Genomic DNA, 16,278 nt, shown 5'->3' with positions numbered 1-16,278 from the left:
TTAAATGAAAATTGACTTGATTTGTACTATTGTTATTTTTACATTGTATAATTAAGTCAGGCTCCAGGGTCTGATTTTCATGCCAGTGGCAATTTTTCTTCAATACAGTGGGCTAAATCAAATTTCTAATTTCTACCCATTTTTTGAATATGAACAGTGCAATATGATTACAACAGGGAGAATCAATTAACCTTTCCCTCCCCCCTCAATTTTAAAAACTCTTTTCAAACGGCTACCAGTAGAAACAAGGTAAGTTTAAGATATTTTCTTCAACACTACCAGAAGTGATGATAAATCAACTGCCACCCCACAGGTGACCTCATTGTCATTGGCCAGAATTTTACCACCTGGCCCTCGCGGAACGGAATCCCAGGCAGAATTTTAAAAGCCTCCCCCAAGTGAGTCCGGAAAATACCAGCCATAGACTCATTGAGGTTTACAGCTTGGAAACAGGCCCTTCGGCCCAACTCGTCCATGCTGCCCTTTTTGTTACCACTAAACTAGTCCCAATTGCCTGCATTTAGCCCATAGCGCTCTATACCTGTCTTACCCATGTAACTGTCCAAATGCTCTTTAAAAGACAAAATTGTACCTGCCTCCACTATTAGCAGCTCGTCCAGACACCCACCACCCTTTGTGAGAAAAACTTGCCCCTTTGGACCCTTCTATTTATCTCCCCTCTCACCTTAAAACTATACCCTTTGGTTTTAGACTCCCCTACCTTTGTGGAAAAGATGTTGACTATTTACCTGATCTATGCCCCTCATTATTTTATAGATCTCTATAAGATCACCCCTCAGCCTCCTATGCTCCAGAGAAAAATGCCCCAGCCTATCCAGCCTCTCCTTATAACTCAAACCATCAAGTCCCAGTAGTATCCTAGTAAATCTTTTCTGTTTCTTTCCAATTTAATAATATTCTTCTGGTCTATTTGGCATATTCCATTCTTTAGTTTGACTAATTCAAAAGTTTTTATATTCTTGGAAATTTATTTTCTTGTCCAAAGCCACAAATAGGAATGTGAATTCCTGGATGTGTCAAATTTACAAACCTCCTCTCTGGAATCTAATCAATTACTTCCTGAGATTCTCTGAGGAAATAATTGCGACTATATCATAAATTCTTCTAGTAGATCAAATAATGTGATCTGTTACTATCACACAGCAATCACATATAAACTGTTTATCACACTTGGGAACTCAGATTGTTGAAATAAACTTCAATAGTGAAGCAGCCTATGTAGGCCAACAGTACACTTGGAAAATAGGGGTGGGATTTTCTGGCTGCACTTAGCCTAAGAACAGAAAATCCCACCCAAGGTCAATGGACCTTTGCATGGTCCATGTCCCGCCTGCTACAATTTCCCTGGCGGGCAGGACAGGAATATTCCACCCTCATCCTGGGCTAACAACTGGAAGAAAGCATTTACTTTACATACTAGTAGCAAACTCTTGTTTCTAAGAGAGAAGATTGTGGATTACAATTCCACTCCAAAGACCCAAGTGTAGCTAATGTGCTGGCACCTGAGTGATGTGATGAAGTGTTGCAATGTCAGAGGTGGAGGGTTGGCTTTCCTTGGGTGAGAAGTTACAAAGATTGTAGAAAGTGAAGAACAATTAGAACAACAATCCCTTGTCCTAGAGACCATTAATCCATCTGGATTGATTGTCACTTGTCTTTTCCCTTTGAGGCCTTCATTAGACCGAATAGCAGATATAGGTCCTGTGAATCTATTAGGCTCGTGATGAGATTCTTTATCATAATCTCAGATCATTCCCAAATTACATCCAGATTGATGAAGGGAAGCAGGCAGAAAAGGCTCTCTCCACTGCTCCCTTGCCCCTCACTCCCTCTCCTCTGCCATCATACAGCAGACGTCTTTACCCACCCCCTTCCTCCCCACCTTCTCCTCGAACTAGGATTTGCTTTTTAGTGTCAATGTGCCAGACTTCCTGCTCCAATAATTAGTGAACAATTCTTGGGGGGAGGTGTATGTGCATCAATTGACGGCAGGATCCAACTTGGCTGTTATGCGCCTTATGGAGAATATTCTGTGAAAACTCAGGAATTGACATTCAGGGGGCTCCTTATTTCCCATCATGTGCAGCAGACTTTCCCATAATCTTTTACCAAGCTGGCATCATCAGATTGAAAAACCTTCAGAGAAATGTTTGACTTCCCTCACAAAGAACAGCCACAAGCAAGCAACCCAGCCTTCTTTGAACTGTCCCAGCTACAGAGTCAACATATGTTTTAGGAATGGATGGGGGAGGAAATAGGCAGGAAAAAGAATGACAGAGAAAAGCAGAACTGAAAAATAAAGCAAAGTAAATTGACAGGAAAGAGTAACTTAAAAATATTACAGTATAGATTTTAAGACTGGCAACATAAGGAGATAAACAGTATAGACGGAGGCCATTCAGCCCATTGAGCCTGCACCAACAACAAAGCCACCCAGGCCTTATCTCCATAACCCCATGTATTTACCCTGCTAATCCCCCAACACTAAGGGACAATTTAGCATTGCCAATCAACCTAAGGCGCATATATTTGGAGTGTAGGAGGAAACCGGAGCACCCAGAGAAAGCCCATGCAGACACAGGGGGAGACTGTGCAAACTCCACACAGACAGTCACCCGAGGCTGAAATTGAACCCAGGTCCCTAGCTCTGTGAGGCAGCAGTGCTAACCACTGTGCCATATATGAAAATAACACAAGAAAAACAGACAATCTGCTAGGCAGCCAAAGCCCTTTTTTCCTGCATCAGGTAAGCGCATGTCTATTTGAAACGGTTCCTGCAAATCTAGCTATTTGGTTTTATTGAGAATGCAAAATAACCAATTTTATTGTTGTATTCTATTTAATTTCTCTAAATAATCTAAAATTTCAAATTGGCTTAATTAAAATGAAGGCTTAATTCCCTATTTAAGCTCTTCTCGTGAGAAATGCATTAGAGTTAGAGTTAGGGTTAGGGGAATTTCATTGCAGTGTAAGCCTTACTTGTGACTAATAAATAAATAAACTTTAAATGGTGCTAACCTAAGCTGGACAGAGAATTGCTGGTTTAGTGTTTGAATTATCATTTAGTAATTTACATAGAATGAAAATCAGACTTTCGGGTTATGTAATTTTCAAAGTGCTGCACTTTGCACCACTGGGAGCGCCCAATCAAGGAAGTAACATTGTTAATTACATCCTTCTTTTATTGTTAACCTTCTTAGAGTGGACCATATCATCTGCAAAATTAATGAATTAACCACTGGTTTGCAAAAAAAATCATGATTAATATATGAATCTACCTCTATTTACCAGACATTTTTATATTGCAGAAATGAAATGTCTCCCGTCGTTCATCAACAGATGCGATGTCTGTCATTCTTATGGCAAATATACTGCCTTCAGAAATATACGTGCAAATTACCTGCAATGTTCACAATATTACTAGAAGTGAACATAGCTGAAATCTCCAACAATGAATTTAAGGTTTGTTTTGACAATATAGAGAAAAATAAAACATGCAGATAGATGTTATGCCTGATCATCTTAGGTATGTGATCACTGTTATGAATCTCGTAGAGACAAATAATGTTCAAAATTAAATTAGAAATTTCAATTAATAGTGGAAAAGGATGACACAAGGTTTGAAAACCTTGACAATAACAAATGACTAAATCACTCTGACTAAATGCTGTTTTTGTAGACAACTTATACTTTAAACTACTGAAAAGAACATTCCCCTTTTGTACCTCTTACACATCATACTCTCCATGGAGGTACAGCCCTTCTCACAAACAGTCCACAATTGGTCCCAGCTTCAGGTGGGTTTGCATTTCCCCCTTTCATGACAAACACCATCCCACAAGAGAATTGCAGAACAAGTTGGTGCTTGTTTTACAATCGAAGCACAGACTGCAGCCCTGGTGGAACTGGAGGAGTGCTCTAGATTTCAGCTTTAAGACACTTGCTACTGGCTAATAGGAATGATCAGTTGGGAAGCATTAGACCTGCCATTGTTTTACTCAGTACTTTTAGTACACTGTAGTTGATCATAGAATCATATAATCATAGAATCCCTGTAGTGCAGAAAGAGGCCATTTGGCCCATCAAGTCTGCACCAACAATAATCCTACCCGGGTCCTAGGCCCGTACCCACATATTTAGCCTGCTAATCCCCTTGACACTGAGAGGCAATTTGCCATAGCCAATCCACCTAACCCGCGCATCATTGGGCTATGGGAGGAAACCGGAGCACCAGGAGGAAACCCATGCAGATGTGAAGGGAATGTGCAAACGTTACACAGACAGATACCAAATCTGGAATTGAAACAGGGCCCCTGACGCTGTGAGGTAACTGTGCCATTGTGCCACCATGAAAATGAGAGTTTTGTTTCTCAGCACAGCAGCCCATACCAGATTGGAGGCCTGGTCTTCAAAGGCCAGTTGAAAAAGTGCATAGCATGCAGTGCCACATCTCCTCTGCAGTTGCACCAGAGAGGTTGTGTCCATGGGGAATTTGTCCCAGGATTCAGCTGTGATGAGATGGGGTCAATTTCAGTCCAAATAGCCTATTCTAATAATGTAGAAATCTTGTATGGCAATGATCTTCAAGTGACTTGGACATAGCACTATGATATTCACTGAGGGAAACATACCGATAATAAGTAGGTTTGAACACGTCTTGTAAAATAATTCTGATATTGCTCTTTACTATGGTACAGGAATCAACACAAAACGTATGAATTCTCCACCACAATGGCATCAGGAAAGTATTGTGTGCAGGACTGGACCTTGCCCTGGTGGTGCTCAGAGTTCTTTTATTGCAGTTAGGAAGGATTCAACTAAAGTTTTGAGCTATGCTTACTTTGACAGTCACTGCTAGAGTAGCCCAGTTTCTTGATTTGGGTGCAAGTTATCATCCAGAGGTTCCTGATTAAATTAATGTTGACCAGGCTTAACTTTTCATTCATATGTTAAGATCTTTGAAGTCATATAGATCCATTGTGAGATGTAACATTTAATTGGTCCCATCCTCCTTTGATGCTACTTAATTCTGTACTTCCTTCAGTTCACGATTTTCTCGTCTTACTGCAAGAGAGAAAACAGAGGAATCCACATAAAAGCATTCATTCAGTTCTATCATATTCCTTACCATGGGCAAAAGCAAAAAAAAATGATCTAGGGTTGAACAACTAGGATTGGTAACACTTGTCATTCACACACTATGGCGTTGTTTGAAGTCCAAGATTGTGTCCTTGTTCACACGCACACCAGTGGGATGAGTCACACCAGATGACATGTTGGTCAGGGTGATAGTGATGTGTAGTGAAGTGTGCAGAGCAGGAGGATCATGTAGTCACTCAAGGCTCCTGCCAACATGCTCTCTTAATCTCATACACCTGAATGCATGATCAACAGCAGAAAGGACCAATCACTGGGTCACAGAAAGAAATCATCAACTGATTACAAATTACTTAATGGCTGATTTAGTTTGGTTGTTGCTTCAATTCTAGAGATTTAGTGGTTTGTTTCATTGGTTAGAGGTGCAGGTTGCTAAAAGAGATTCTGTTGACTTCAGCCATTGGGCACAATCCAATTTCTCCCAGACATGGGTACATGAGAATATTTCCCTTGGGATACAGAATGCTTGGAGGGCCGAAAGGCCTGTTCTTGTGCTGTAACTTTCTTTGTTCTTTGTTACTTGTCCTTCAGGAAACCACTGCCACTTGTTAAGCAGGCTCTCAGCAATCCTAGTAATCTATTGGAGGATAATTTGGTAGACTGCTGTAAAACCTGCAAGTTTCTTTGTACACTCTCATCTACAACTATGATAGCAGCTATCTGAACTTGTATGGCTTTAGTCTGAACATCCACTGCAGCACTTAAACTTCTGGTGGAAACTGCTTATGCTGCAATGTGAGCTGACATGCCAGCCTTCATGGTCATGTGGAAAATGGTTGAATGCTGATGGAGTTGGCCTCTAGTTGCATGCTGGAAATGATGTGTTCGAACTTTTGCACAAAGCCTTGTGCCCAGTCTTTGCCAGTCTCCCCAGTTATCATTGACATTGAGTGCACACTTTCTGGTAGACTTCACAAATCACCAAATATTTCTTGCATGTACCCATCAGCCTTTTTGTATAGACCACATCAAACAGCACATCCAAGTCCATTACAGAATTCATGTGTGACTTTGCTCTGCTGATAGCTGGCATCTGCATTGGCTGTTTTCCCTGCCCAAAGGCCCAGCGATATCTCAGGATATACAGATTCACCCATCCCCTATCCTCTTACTAAGTGCGGTGTCAGCTGATGGCTGTGAGTGTGGCAAAAAGTGAAACAAACATGTGAATTAGGAACAGGAGTAGGTATTCAGCCCCTTGAGGGCTCTACTATTGAATGAGATCATGGCTGATTTGACTGTAACCTCAACTCCCTATTCCCACTTACTCCCTATAACCTTTCATCCCCTTGCCTTTTAAGAATCAATCTACTGCCTTAAAAATTTCAAAAAACTCTGAGGGCTATTCTTCTACCCCGCTGCACAAATTTTCCAGCACAATGTGGTGGGAGAATCTCATGTCCTGTCATGCGTGGGATTCATGCAAGCATTCATGAGGAATAAACCTAGAAATAACTGGTGTATATAAAAATGGTACAGCAATTATCATGGGGGATTTTAATCTACAAAACAATTGGTCAAACCAGGTCGGTCAAGACAGCATTGAGAAGGAGTTCATAGAAGGTATTCGCAATAGCTTCTTTGAACTGTATGTAATGGAATCTATGAGGGAGCAAGCTATCCAAGATCTGGTCCTGTGTCATGAAAAATTAATGACCTTACAGTTAGGGATCCTCTCGGAAGAAGCAATCACAGTATGGTTGAATTTAAAATACAGGTGGAGCGTGAGAAGGTAAAATCCAATACCAGTGTCTTGTGTTTAAACAAAGGAGACTACAAAGTGATGTGCAAGGCTTTGGCTAAGATAGTCTGGGAGCAAAAACTTTATGGTGGGACACTTGAGGAACAGTGGAGGACTTTCAAAGCAATCTTTCATAGCGCTCAGCAAATGGACCATTATTTAAATGGTTAAAGATTGCAGCATGCTGCTGTGCAAAGGGATCTGGGTGTCCTTGTACAAGAATCACAAGGAGTTGGTTTGTAGGTGCAGCAGGTAATTAAGAAATCAAATGGAATTTTGTCCTTCATTGCTAGAAGAATGGAGTTTAAAAACAGTGAGGTTATGTTACAGCTTTATAAGGTGCTAGTGAGGCCACACCTGGAGTATTGTGTACAGTTTTGGTCTCCTTACTTGAGAAAGGTAAGCCTGGCACAGGAGGGGGTGCAAAGGAGATTCACTAGGTTGATTCCGGACTTGAGCGGGTTGGCTTATGAGGAGAGACTGTGGCTATACTCATTGGAATTCAGAAGAATGAGGGGAGATCTTATGGAAACATATAAGATCATGAAGAGAATACATAAGACAGAAGCAGGGAAGTTGTTTCCACTGGCAGATGAAAGGACAATAGGGGGTATGGCCTCAAAATAAGGGGAGCAAATTTCGGACTGAGTCGAGGAGGAACTTCTTCACACAAAGGGTTGTGAATCTGTGGAATTCCCTGCCCAGTGAAGCAGTTGAGGCTACCTCATTGAATGTTTTTAAGGCAAGGATAGATACATTTTTGAACAGTAAAAGAATTAAGGATTATGGTGAGCGGGTGGGTAAGTGGAACTGAGTCCACAAAAAAGAGCAGCCATGACCTTATTGAATGGCAGAGCAGGCTCGTGGGGCCAGATGGCCTACTCTTGCTCTTAGTTTTTATGTTCTTATATTCCTGCTGTGTGCACATTTCCCAGCGCCAGATTTCTGGTGCCATCTGATTCACACTGAAAACCGGCTTTTGAGGAAACCACTTTTGGGGAACTAGCGGCCTGACCCCACTGGAGTAGGGGGGGTAGGGTGGCGGGGCGGCTTGGTGTCCTCTGGGCCTGGGCACCCTGGCAGTGCCAGCCTGTGCCCCCGGATTGCCCAAAAGGCAAACTGCTTATGCCCAGGAGGCACCCTTGGCACTGCCCACCTGGCATTAAGCAGTGTGAAGGGGGTGGGGCCTGGGGGTGAAGCCAGACAGAGACAGGATTTGGGGGCAATCAATTGTGTGAAGGGTCCTGCTGCCACTTTACGTAGGTGTTGTGAGATTTATTACTCTGCATGTGGATTGATGGGGGCAGGATGGAAGCCAACAATTGGAGCGGGATGATGGAGGTGGGGGTTTGATATTGCTGGAGGGAGTGAATCTATTTTGGAGGGAATTGGAGATCAGAGCAGGCTGAGGGGTTGCCTGGGGGTTGCTGGAGTTGTGGGAGGAGGGATTATCAGTTTTGGGGAGGTGCTGCTGTAGATCAGAGGTGTCGGGGATGGGGGCGGGGGCAGTGGGGGGTGGTGGTCAAGGGCTGGCCTGAGAATGTTTGGGATGGCTGTGATCTAGCCATGGGGGTGGGTGGGGATTTGGGGGTCAGCAATGCAGGGGTTCCAGGCTGGCCAGCGAGCAATGGAGAGGGCTGACAGTTCAGGCCACTGCGCATGTACAGATGCCTGCTGATTTCAGCCTCCCAAGCGGAATAAGATCCTCGCCCTGAAATTAGTGATATTGACACTGGTAACCTGTGCATTGCACAGAGTATGGGAGATTCTAGTGTGAACTCCCACTGAGAAAAACCAGCATGACTTATTCGTTTTCCTGTGAATTTAGCATTTAGATTTGTTTGGGAGAATTCCACTCTCTGTTTCCACAGCCTTTTGAGAAAGAGAATTCCAAAAACTCATGACTCTCTGAGAGAATAGATTTCTTCTCATCCCTGTCTTAAGTTGTCACCCCCTTATTTTTTAACAGGTTCTGTATTCTCCCACAAAAGGAAATATTCTCTCCACATCCACCATATCTTATATGTTTCAATTAAGCTGCCTCTCACTGTTCTAAACTCCAGTAGGTGCAAACATAGCTTGTCTAACCTCCTTCATAAGACAACCCACCCACTCCAGGTATTAGTCTTGTCAACCTTCTCTGAGCTGCTTCTAATATATTTATATCCTTCCTTAAAGAAAGAGACTGATACACAGTATTCCAGATGCGGCCTCACCAATACCTACATAATTGAAACATCCTATCCCTCCTTTTATATTCAATTCCACTTGCAATAAACAATAACATTCTAATAGCATTCCTAATTACTTGCTGTACCTGCATACCAATGTTTTGTGATTCATGCTGAGGAGAAGTCATTGCAGTCACCCTGACTGTATATTGGGTAGAGCAATAACTCCTCCAGAGACAAATAGGAGAATAACATCTAGCAGAGGTGGCAGAGAGACTTCACCAAGGAGCATTCTGGCAGAAATTGTCACAGTCACCCTGACTGTACAGTGGGTAGAGAAAGAACTGATGTCAAGGAGAGGTAAATGGTCAAGGCCCCAGAACTGACCCCTATGACACCCTGCTCATTTCATCTTGCGAACCAGAAAATGATCCATTTATGCCTACTGTGTTTCTGTTAGATAACTGATCTCCTATCCATGCCAATGTTACTTCCTATGTCATGAACCTACATTTCACAATAGCCTTTGATGTGGCAGCTTAGCAAATACCTTCTGCAAATCTAAGTACTGTAGCTCCACCTGTTCCCCTTTATCCACAGCAAATGCTGCTTCTTCAAGGAACTCCGGTTGGTTGAACATGATTTCCCTTTCACAAAACCATATTGACTCTGTCTGAATGCTTTGAATTTTTCCAAGTGCCCTGCTATAATATCTTTAATAATGGCTTCCAGAATTTTCCTAATGACCAACTGACCTGTAGTTTTCTGCTTTCTGTCTCTCTCCATTTTTGAATAAAGGAGTTACTTCTGCTATTTTCCTATCTAATGGAACCCTCCCCAGATCTAGGGAATTTGGAAAAAATAAAAACCAGCAAGTCAACAATCTTCTTAGCCACTTTCTAGACCCTAGGATGAAGCCCATCTGGACCCAGGGATTTTCATCCCACAGCTATGATTTGCTCAGTACCTCCTCCCTGGGGATTGTAGTTTTCCTGAGTTTCTCCTTCTCTTCCATTTGCTAATTCATAGCTATTTCTGATGTAGAGGGAGGATAAGAAAGTAGGGTCCCAAGCATGTGTCTTTAGTTTGAACAGAGGGGAGTATGATAAGATGAGGTCTGAATTGGCTAATGTAGATTGGGGGCGCAGATTGGTTGGTAGGACAGCTGAGGAACAGTGGAGGATTTTTAAGGAGATCTTTTTCGGTACTCAGCAGAAATATATTCCGATGGTAAAGAAGGACTGTAAGAAAAGGGATAACCAGCCATGGTTATCGAAGGAAATAAAGGAGAGTATTAAATTAAAAGCCGAAGCATTCAGAGCGGCTAAAAATAGTGGGCAATTAGAAGATTGGGAAAGATTTAAGAAACAACAAAGAATGATTAAGAAAGCGATAAAGAAAGATAGAGTATGAAGCTAAACTAGCTCTAAATATAAAAAATGATAGTAAAAGTTTTCACAAATACATAAAGAAGAAGAGACTGGCTAGAGTGAATGTTGGACACTTGGAGGACGAGAGGGGGGTTTTAGTGATGGGTAACGAGGAAATGGCTGAGACTTTAAATAACTTTTTTGTGTCGGTCTTCACGGTGGAGGACACAAATAGCTTGCTGAATATTAAAGATAGAGGGTTGGTGGGAGATGAGGTCCTTAATGCAATTACTGTCACTAGAGAGGTAGTGCTTGATAGACTAACGGGACTGAAGGTAGACAAGTCCCGGGACCGGATGGAATGCATTCCAGGGTCCTGAAAGAAATGGCAGAAGTAATAGCAGATACCTTAGTAATTATTTACCAAAATTCGCTGGTCTCTGGGGACGTGCTGGAAGATTGGAAAACAGCTAATGTTGCGCCTCTGTTTAAAAAAGGTAGCAGGCAAAAGGCAGGGAATTATAAGCCGGTTAGCTTAACGTCCATAGTTGGAAAAATGCTAGAATCCATCGTCAAAGAAGAAATAGGAAGACACCTAGAAAAGAACGGTTTGATCAAGAAGACACAGCATGAATTCGTGAAGGGGAAGTTGTGTTTAATGAATTTATTGGATTTCTATGAAGATGTGACTAGTGCGGTAGACAGAGGGGGAAGTGGTGTTTTTAGATTTCCAGAGGGCGTTCGATAAGGTGCCTCACAAAAGGTTGCTACAGAAGGTTAGGGTGCACGGAGTTGGGGGTAAGGTGTTAGTGTGGATTGACAATTGGTTATCTAGCAGGAAGCAGAGTTGGAATCAATGGGTGCTTTTCTGGTTGGCAGTTGGTGACTAATGGAGTGCCACAAGGATCGGTGCTGAGGCCTCAACTGTTTACCATTTACATAGACGATCTGGAGGAAGGGGCTGAGTGTAGGGTTACAAAATTTGCTGATGTCACGAAGATGCGTGGAAAAGCAAATTGCGTGGAGGGTGCGGAAAGTCTGCAGAGAGATTTGGATAGGCTGAGTGAGTGGGCGAGGACCTGGCAGATGGAGTATAACGTTAGCAAATGTGAGGTTATCCACTTTGGTAGAAATAATGGTAGGAGGGATTATTATTTAAAGGGTGAAAAGCTGCAGCATGCAACAGTGCAGAGGGATCTGGGGGTCCTTGTGCACGAATTGCAAAAACTCAGTCTGCAGGTCCAGCAGATGATCAAGAAGGCGAATGGAATGTTGGCCTTTATCGCGAGGGGGATAGAATATAAAAGCAGGGAGGTCTTGCTACAACTGTACAGGGCACTGGTGAGGCCGCAACTGGAGTATTGTGTGCAATTTTGGTCCCTGTATTTGCGAAAGGATATATTAGCCTTGGAGTGAGTACAGAGAAGGTTCACCAGGTTGACACCAGAGATGAGAGGGTTAACTTATGAAGAGAGATTGAATAGACTGGGTCTGTTAGAGTTTAGAAGGCTGAGGGGGAATCTTATAGAGACTTACAAGATAATGAAGGGGCTAGATAGGGTAGAGGTAGAGAGATTCTTCCCACTCAGAAAGGACAGCAGAACTAGAGGGAACAGCCTCAAAATAAGGGGGGGGGCCAGTTTAGAACAGAGTTGAGGAGGAACTTCTTCACTCAAAGGGTGATGAATCTCTGGAATTCTCTGCCCATTGAAGTAGTGGAGGCTGCCTCGTTGAATATATTTAAGTCACGGGTAGATAGATTTCTGATAGACAAGGGAATTTAGGGCTATGGGGAAAAAGCGGGAAAGTGGAACTGATCCACTTCAGATCAGCCATGATCTTATTGAATGGGGCGGGGCAGGCTCGAAGGGCTAGATGGCCTACTCCTGCTCCTATTTCTTATGTTCTTCTGTTCTGGGATGTTAATCGTCTCCTCTGATGCACAATATCTGTTTAATTCATCAGCCATCTCCTTATTTTCCGTTATTATTACTTCCCCATACTCATTTTCTGCAGGACCATCACTCACTTTGTTAATTCTTTTCTTTTTGGAATAATTACAGAAACTCTTACTTTCCGTCTTTATATTTCTAGCCAGCTTTCTTTCATGCTCTCATTTTTCCTTTCATACCACTCGTTTAGTTATTCCTTTCTTTATATTCTCTCCAATCCTCTGACCTACCTTTGTGCAATGATATGCTTTTTCTTTACGTTTGATATTACTTTAAAATTTTTACTTAACCACAGATGGTGGGTCTTCCGCTTTTTTCTTTCTGATTGGAATGTATCTATTCTGTGAGGTGTGGATGTGAGGCTTGCAATAGTGCAAAGCATATGACGATACAGTAGAGTTTAAGAATGAGTTCCAAGAATGAGCCAAATTGATGCAAATTACTGATAGCCAGATATAAATATAGAATGGCTACAGCATAGGAAAAGGCCATTTGGCCTATCATGTCTGTACTGGCTCTTTGCACGAGCAATTTTGCTAGTTCCACAATCTACCCTTTCCTCATATCACAGCAATTTCTTATTTCCTTCAGGTACTTATCCAATTCTCTTTTGAAAGCTATAATTGTATCTTCCTCCACCATCAATTCAGACAATGTACTCCGGATTATAATGAGTTCCTGCCTAAAAAGATTTTGCCTCTTGTCACCTTTGTTTTTTTTAGTGGATTGTGATTTGAACCAGAACAGTGGCTAATGATGCAACATTTGTAGATGCTTTTAATGACCTTGGCTGCACATTTGAGGTTACCAAACTTTTTGCATCATCATATTTAGGTCTGTCAGTCTTGGTTTCTGACATTAACCTTCACTCCTTTCAGTTCCCACTGCCATTTAATTATGTATGTGGACGGCCATCTGGTTTCTTGAGAAGCTTGGCTATTCCTCTCTTTCTGATTCCTCTACCAACACCTCCAGTACAATTGTAGAAAAGCTAGGAGTCCATGCTCGCCCATGTTGTGTTGTTAGGGACCTCGGGGTCCTTGTGCATGAGTCGCAAAAACCCAGCCTGCAGGTGCAGCAGGTGGTCAGGAAGGCGAATGGGATGCTGGCCTTCATCGCGATGGGGATCGAATATAAAAGTAGGGAGGTCTTGCTGCGGCTGTATAGGGCATTGGTGAGGCCGCAGCTGGAGTACTGCGTGCAGTTTTGGTCGCCGTACTTATGCAAGGATATTTTGGCCTTGGAGGGAGTGCAGAGGAGGTTTACTACGCTGATACTGGAGTTGAGGGGCTTGAGCTATGAGGAGAGGCTGAATAAACTAGGCTTGTACTCGTTAGAGTTTAGAAGAATGAGGGGAGATCTCATTGAGACGTATAAGACGATGAATGGGATGGATAGGATAGAGGTGGAGAGACTCTTCCCGCTCAGAAAGGACAGTAGGACTAGGGGGCACAGCCTCAAGATAAAGAGGGGGCGGTTTAGAACGGAGTTGAGGAGGAACTTCTTCACTCAAAGGGTGGTGAATCTCTGGAATTCTCTGCCTGTTGAGGTGGTGGAGGCTGCCTTGCTAAATATTTTTAAGACGCGGGTTGATGGATATTTGATAAGCGAGGGGATTAAGGGTTATGGGGAGAGGGCGGGAATGTGGAACTGAGCCATGACAGATCAGCCATGATCTTATTGAATGGCGGGGCAGGCTCGAAGGGCTAGATGGCCTACTCCTGCTCTTATTTCTTATGTTCTTATGTTTACTAAGCTGGATTTATTTTTTGCGTCACTGCCAACACCCATTCCTGCTGAAGTGGAGCATAAACTGGACTGTTTGGGCCAAATGGCCTGTTTCTATCACATTGATGCAATGTGCCCAACCCACCTTCTATTTTATGAAGTGCGAGCTGGCTTTAAAACATTTATGATATTGGCCCCTTGCTCAGACGTCCAAATAATTAGCAGCAGTCAGTACTGACTGTATGCTGGAATCATTTAAAATTGCAAACATCAAAAGGATAGCCTGCTGCATGCATTATAGTTAAAGGGTGTAGGTTTATTGCGCGTCATGGTTCCTATTTTCTGAACGTTTGAATTTAGCTCTCAATCACTTGAAAGTTTAAACTGCAGTTTAAATAGTTTGCCTAATATAGACACCATTTGTCCGAATACATACAACTGAGAACTAGAAGGTTCAGAGGAGAATTGAAAAATAATAAGAGAGGCAAAGATGGAATGGGAGAAGAAACTAACCGCTAATGTAATAGAGAATCCAAGAGTCACCTATAGGCATAAAAATAGTAAAGGAGTGGAAAAGAAGTAATGTAATTGATTAGGGATTCCAAAAGGGCATTTATGCAGGGAGGTAGAGGTAATAGCTGAGATATTAAATATGTCTGCCTTCATCAAGCAACAAGATGCTATGCAGGTCATGGTGAAAGAGGAAATAGATCAGATACCAGGATTTGTTTAAATTGATAAGGAGAGGGTATTAAATTGCTACCTGCACTTAATGTTGATAAGGTACAAGGGCCAGATGAAATGCATCCACAGAAACTGAGGGGAGCAAAAATGGAAATTATGGAGGCGCTTGAAAGCTAACCATAACTTTCCGATCTTCCTTAACTCAGGAGTGATGCCAAAAGCCTGCAGAATTACAAATATTGCGCCCTTATTCAAAAAAGTGTGCAAATATAAGCTCAGTAAACATCAGGCCAATCATTTTAACCTCAGTTGAAGGGAAATTTATAGAAATGATAATTTGGGAAAAAAATAATAGTCACTTGGGCAAATGTGCATTAATTAAGGAAAACCAGCAGGGATTTGTTAAGGGAAAATCATATTTAACTAACTGATTTGAATGTTTTGATAATTTAACAGAGAAAGCTCACAAGGGTAATATTGTCAATGTAATAATGTACACGGACTTCCAAAGGCATTTGATAAAGTGCCACACAATAGACTTGTGAGCTAAATTAGAGTTCATGGAATGAAAGGAACAGTAACAACTTGGATTGGAAACAGTAGCTCATGGCTGTTTTTTGGATTAGAGGAAGTTTATAGTTGAATTTTGCAGGAGTCAGCGTTAGAACCCCTGCTGTTTCTGATATGTATTAATGATCAAGACCTTAGTTTCAAAATTTGTGAATGATACAGAACAGAATATTGTGAACTGTAAGGAGGAGAGTATAGAATTCAAAAGAACATAGGTTGGTGGAATGGGTGGATACAATTTAATGCAGAGAAGTGTGAAATGATTCATTTGGGCTGGAAATGTGGCACCGTGATTAGGATGCACGTTCTCCCTGTGTCTGCGTGGATTTCCTCGGGGTGCTCGGGTTTCCCCACATAGTCCAAAGATTTGCTGGTTAGATGCATTGGCCATGTTAAATTCTCTCTCAGTGTACCCGAACAGGTGCCAGAATGTGGCGACTGGGGAATTTTCACAGTAACTTCATTGCAGTGTTAATGTAAGCCGACTTGTGACTAATAAATAAACTTCACAGTGCCAGGGGCATGGATTTGCTCTGGCCTTGGGTGACTGTCAGTGTAGAGTTTGCACATTCTCCCCGTGTCTATGGGTTTTTTCTGAGTGCTCTGATTTCCTCGCACAGTCCAAAGATGTTCAGGCTAGGTGGATTGGTCATACTAAATTGCCCTTTTGTGTCCAAAGATGTGTAGGTTAGATAGATTAGCCACAGTAAATGCATAGGGTTATGGGGATAGAGCAGGGTGTAGAACTGGGTAAAATGGTCTTTGAGAGAGTTGCTGCAGATTCATTGGCCGAATGACCACTTTCTGCACTGTAGGGATTCAATGGGTTTTGGTTGAAACATGGAAAGACAGTACAAAACAAAGGATAAAATCTATTAGGATGT

The 16,278-nt window shown here is 42.3% G+C and overlaps 1 protein-coding gene across 1 annotated transcript in view; it reads left to right on the top strand.

Moving 5' to 3' along the window:
* Positions 1-16,278, top strand: part of LOC145349719 (adenylate cyclase type 10-like) — a 164,835-nt gene that overhangs the window by 122,656 nt on the left and 25,901 nt on the right. The window contains exon 26 of the mRNA XM_080198257.1: positions 3,330-3,483. Within this exon, the coding sequence (XP_080054383.1) occupies positions 3,330-3,483 (154 nt within the window). The remainder of the gene's footprint in view (positions 1-3,329; positions 3,484-16,278) is intronic.

This window comes from Carcharhinus amblyrhynchos, chromosome 11, assembly GCF_965287045.1.
Source record: "Carcharhinus amblyrhynchos chromosome 11, sCarAmb.v2.hapA, whole genome shotgun sequence".
Taxonomy (NCBI): Eukaryota; Metazoa; Chordata; class Chondrichthyes; order Carcharhiniformes; family Carcharhinidae; genus Carcharhinus; species Carcharhinus amblyrhynchos.
This window is presented reverse-complemented; position numbering and strand designations above follow the sequence as displayed.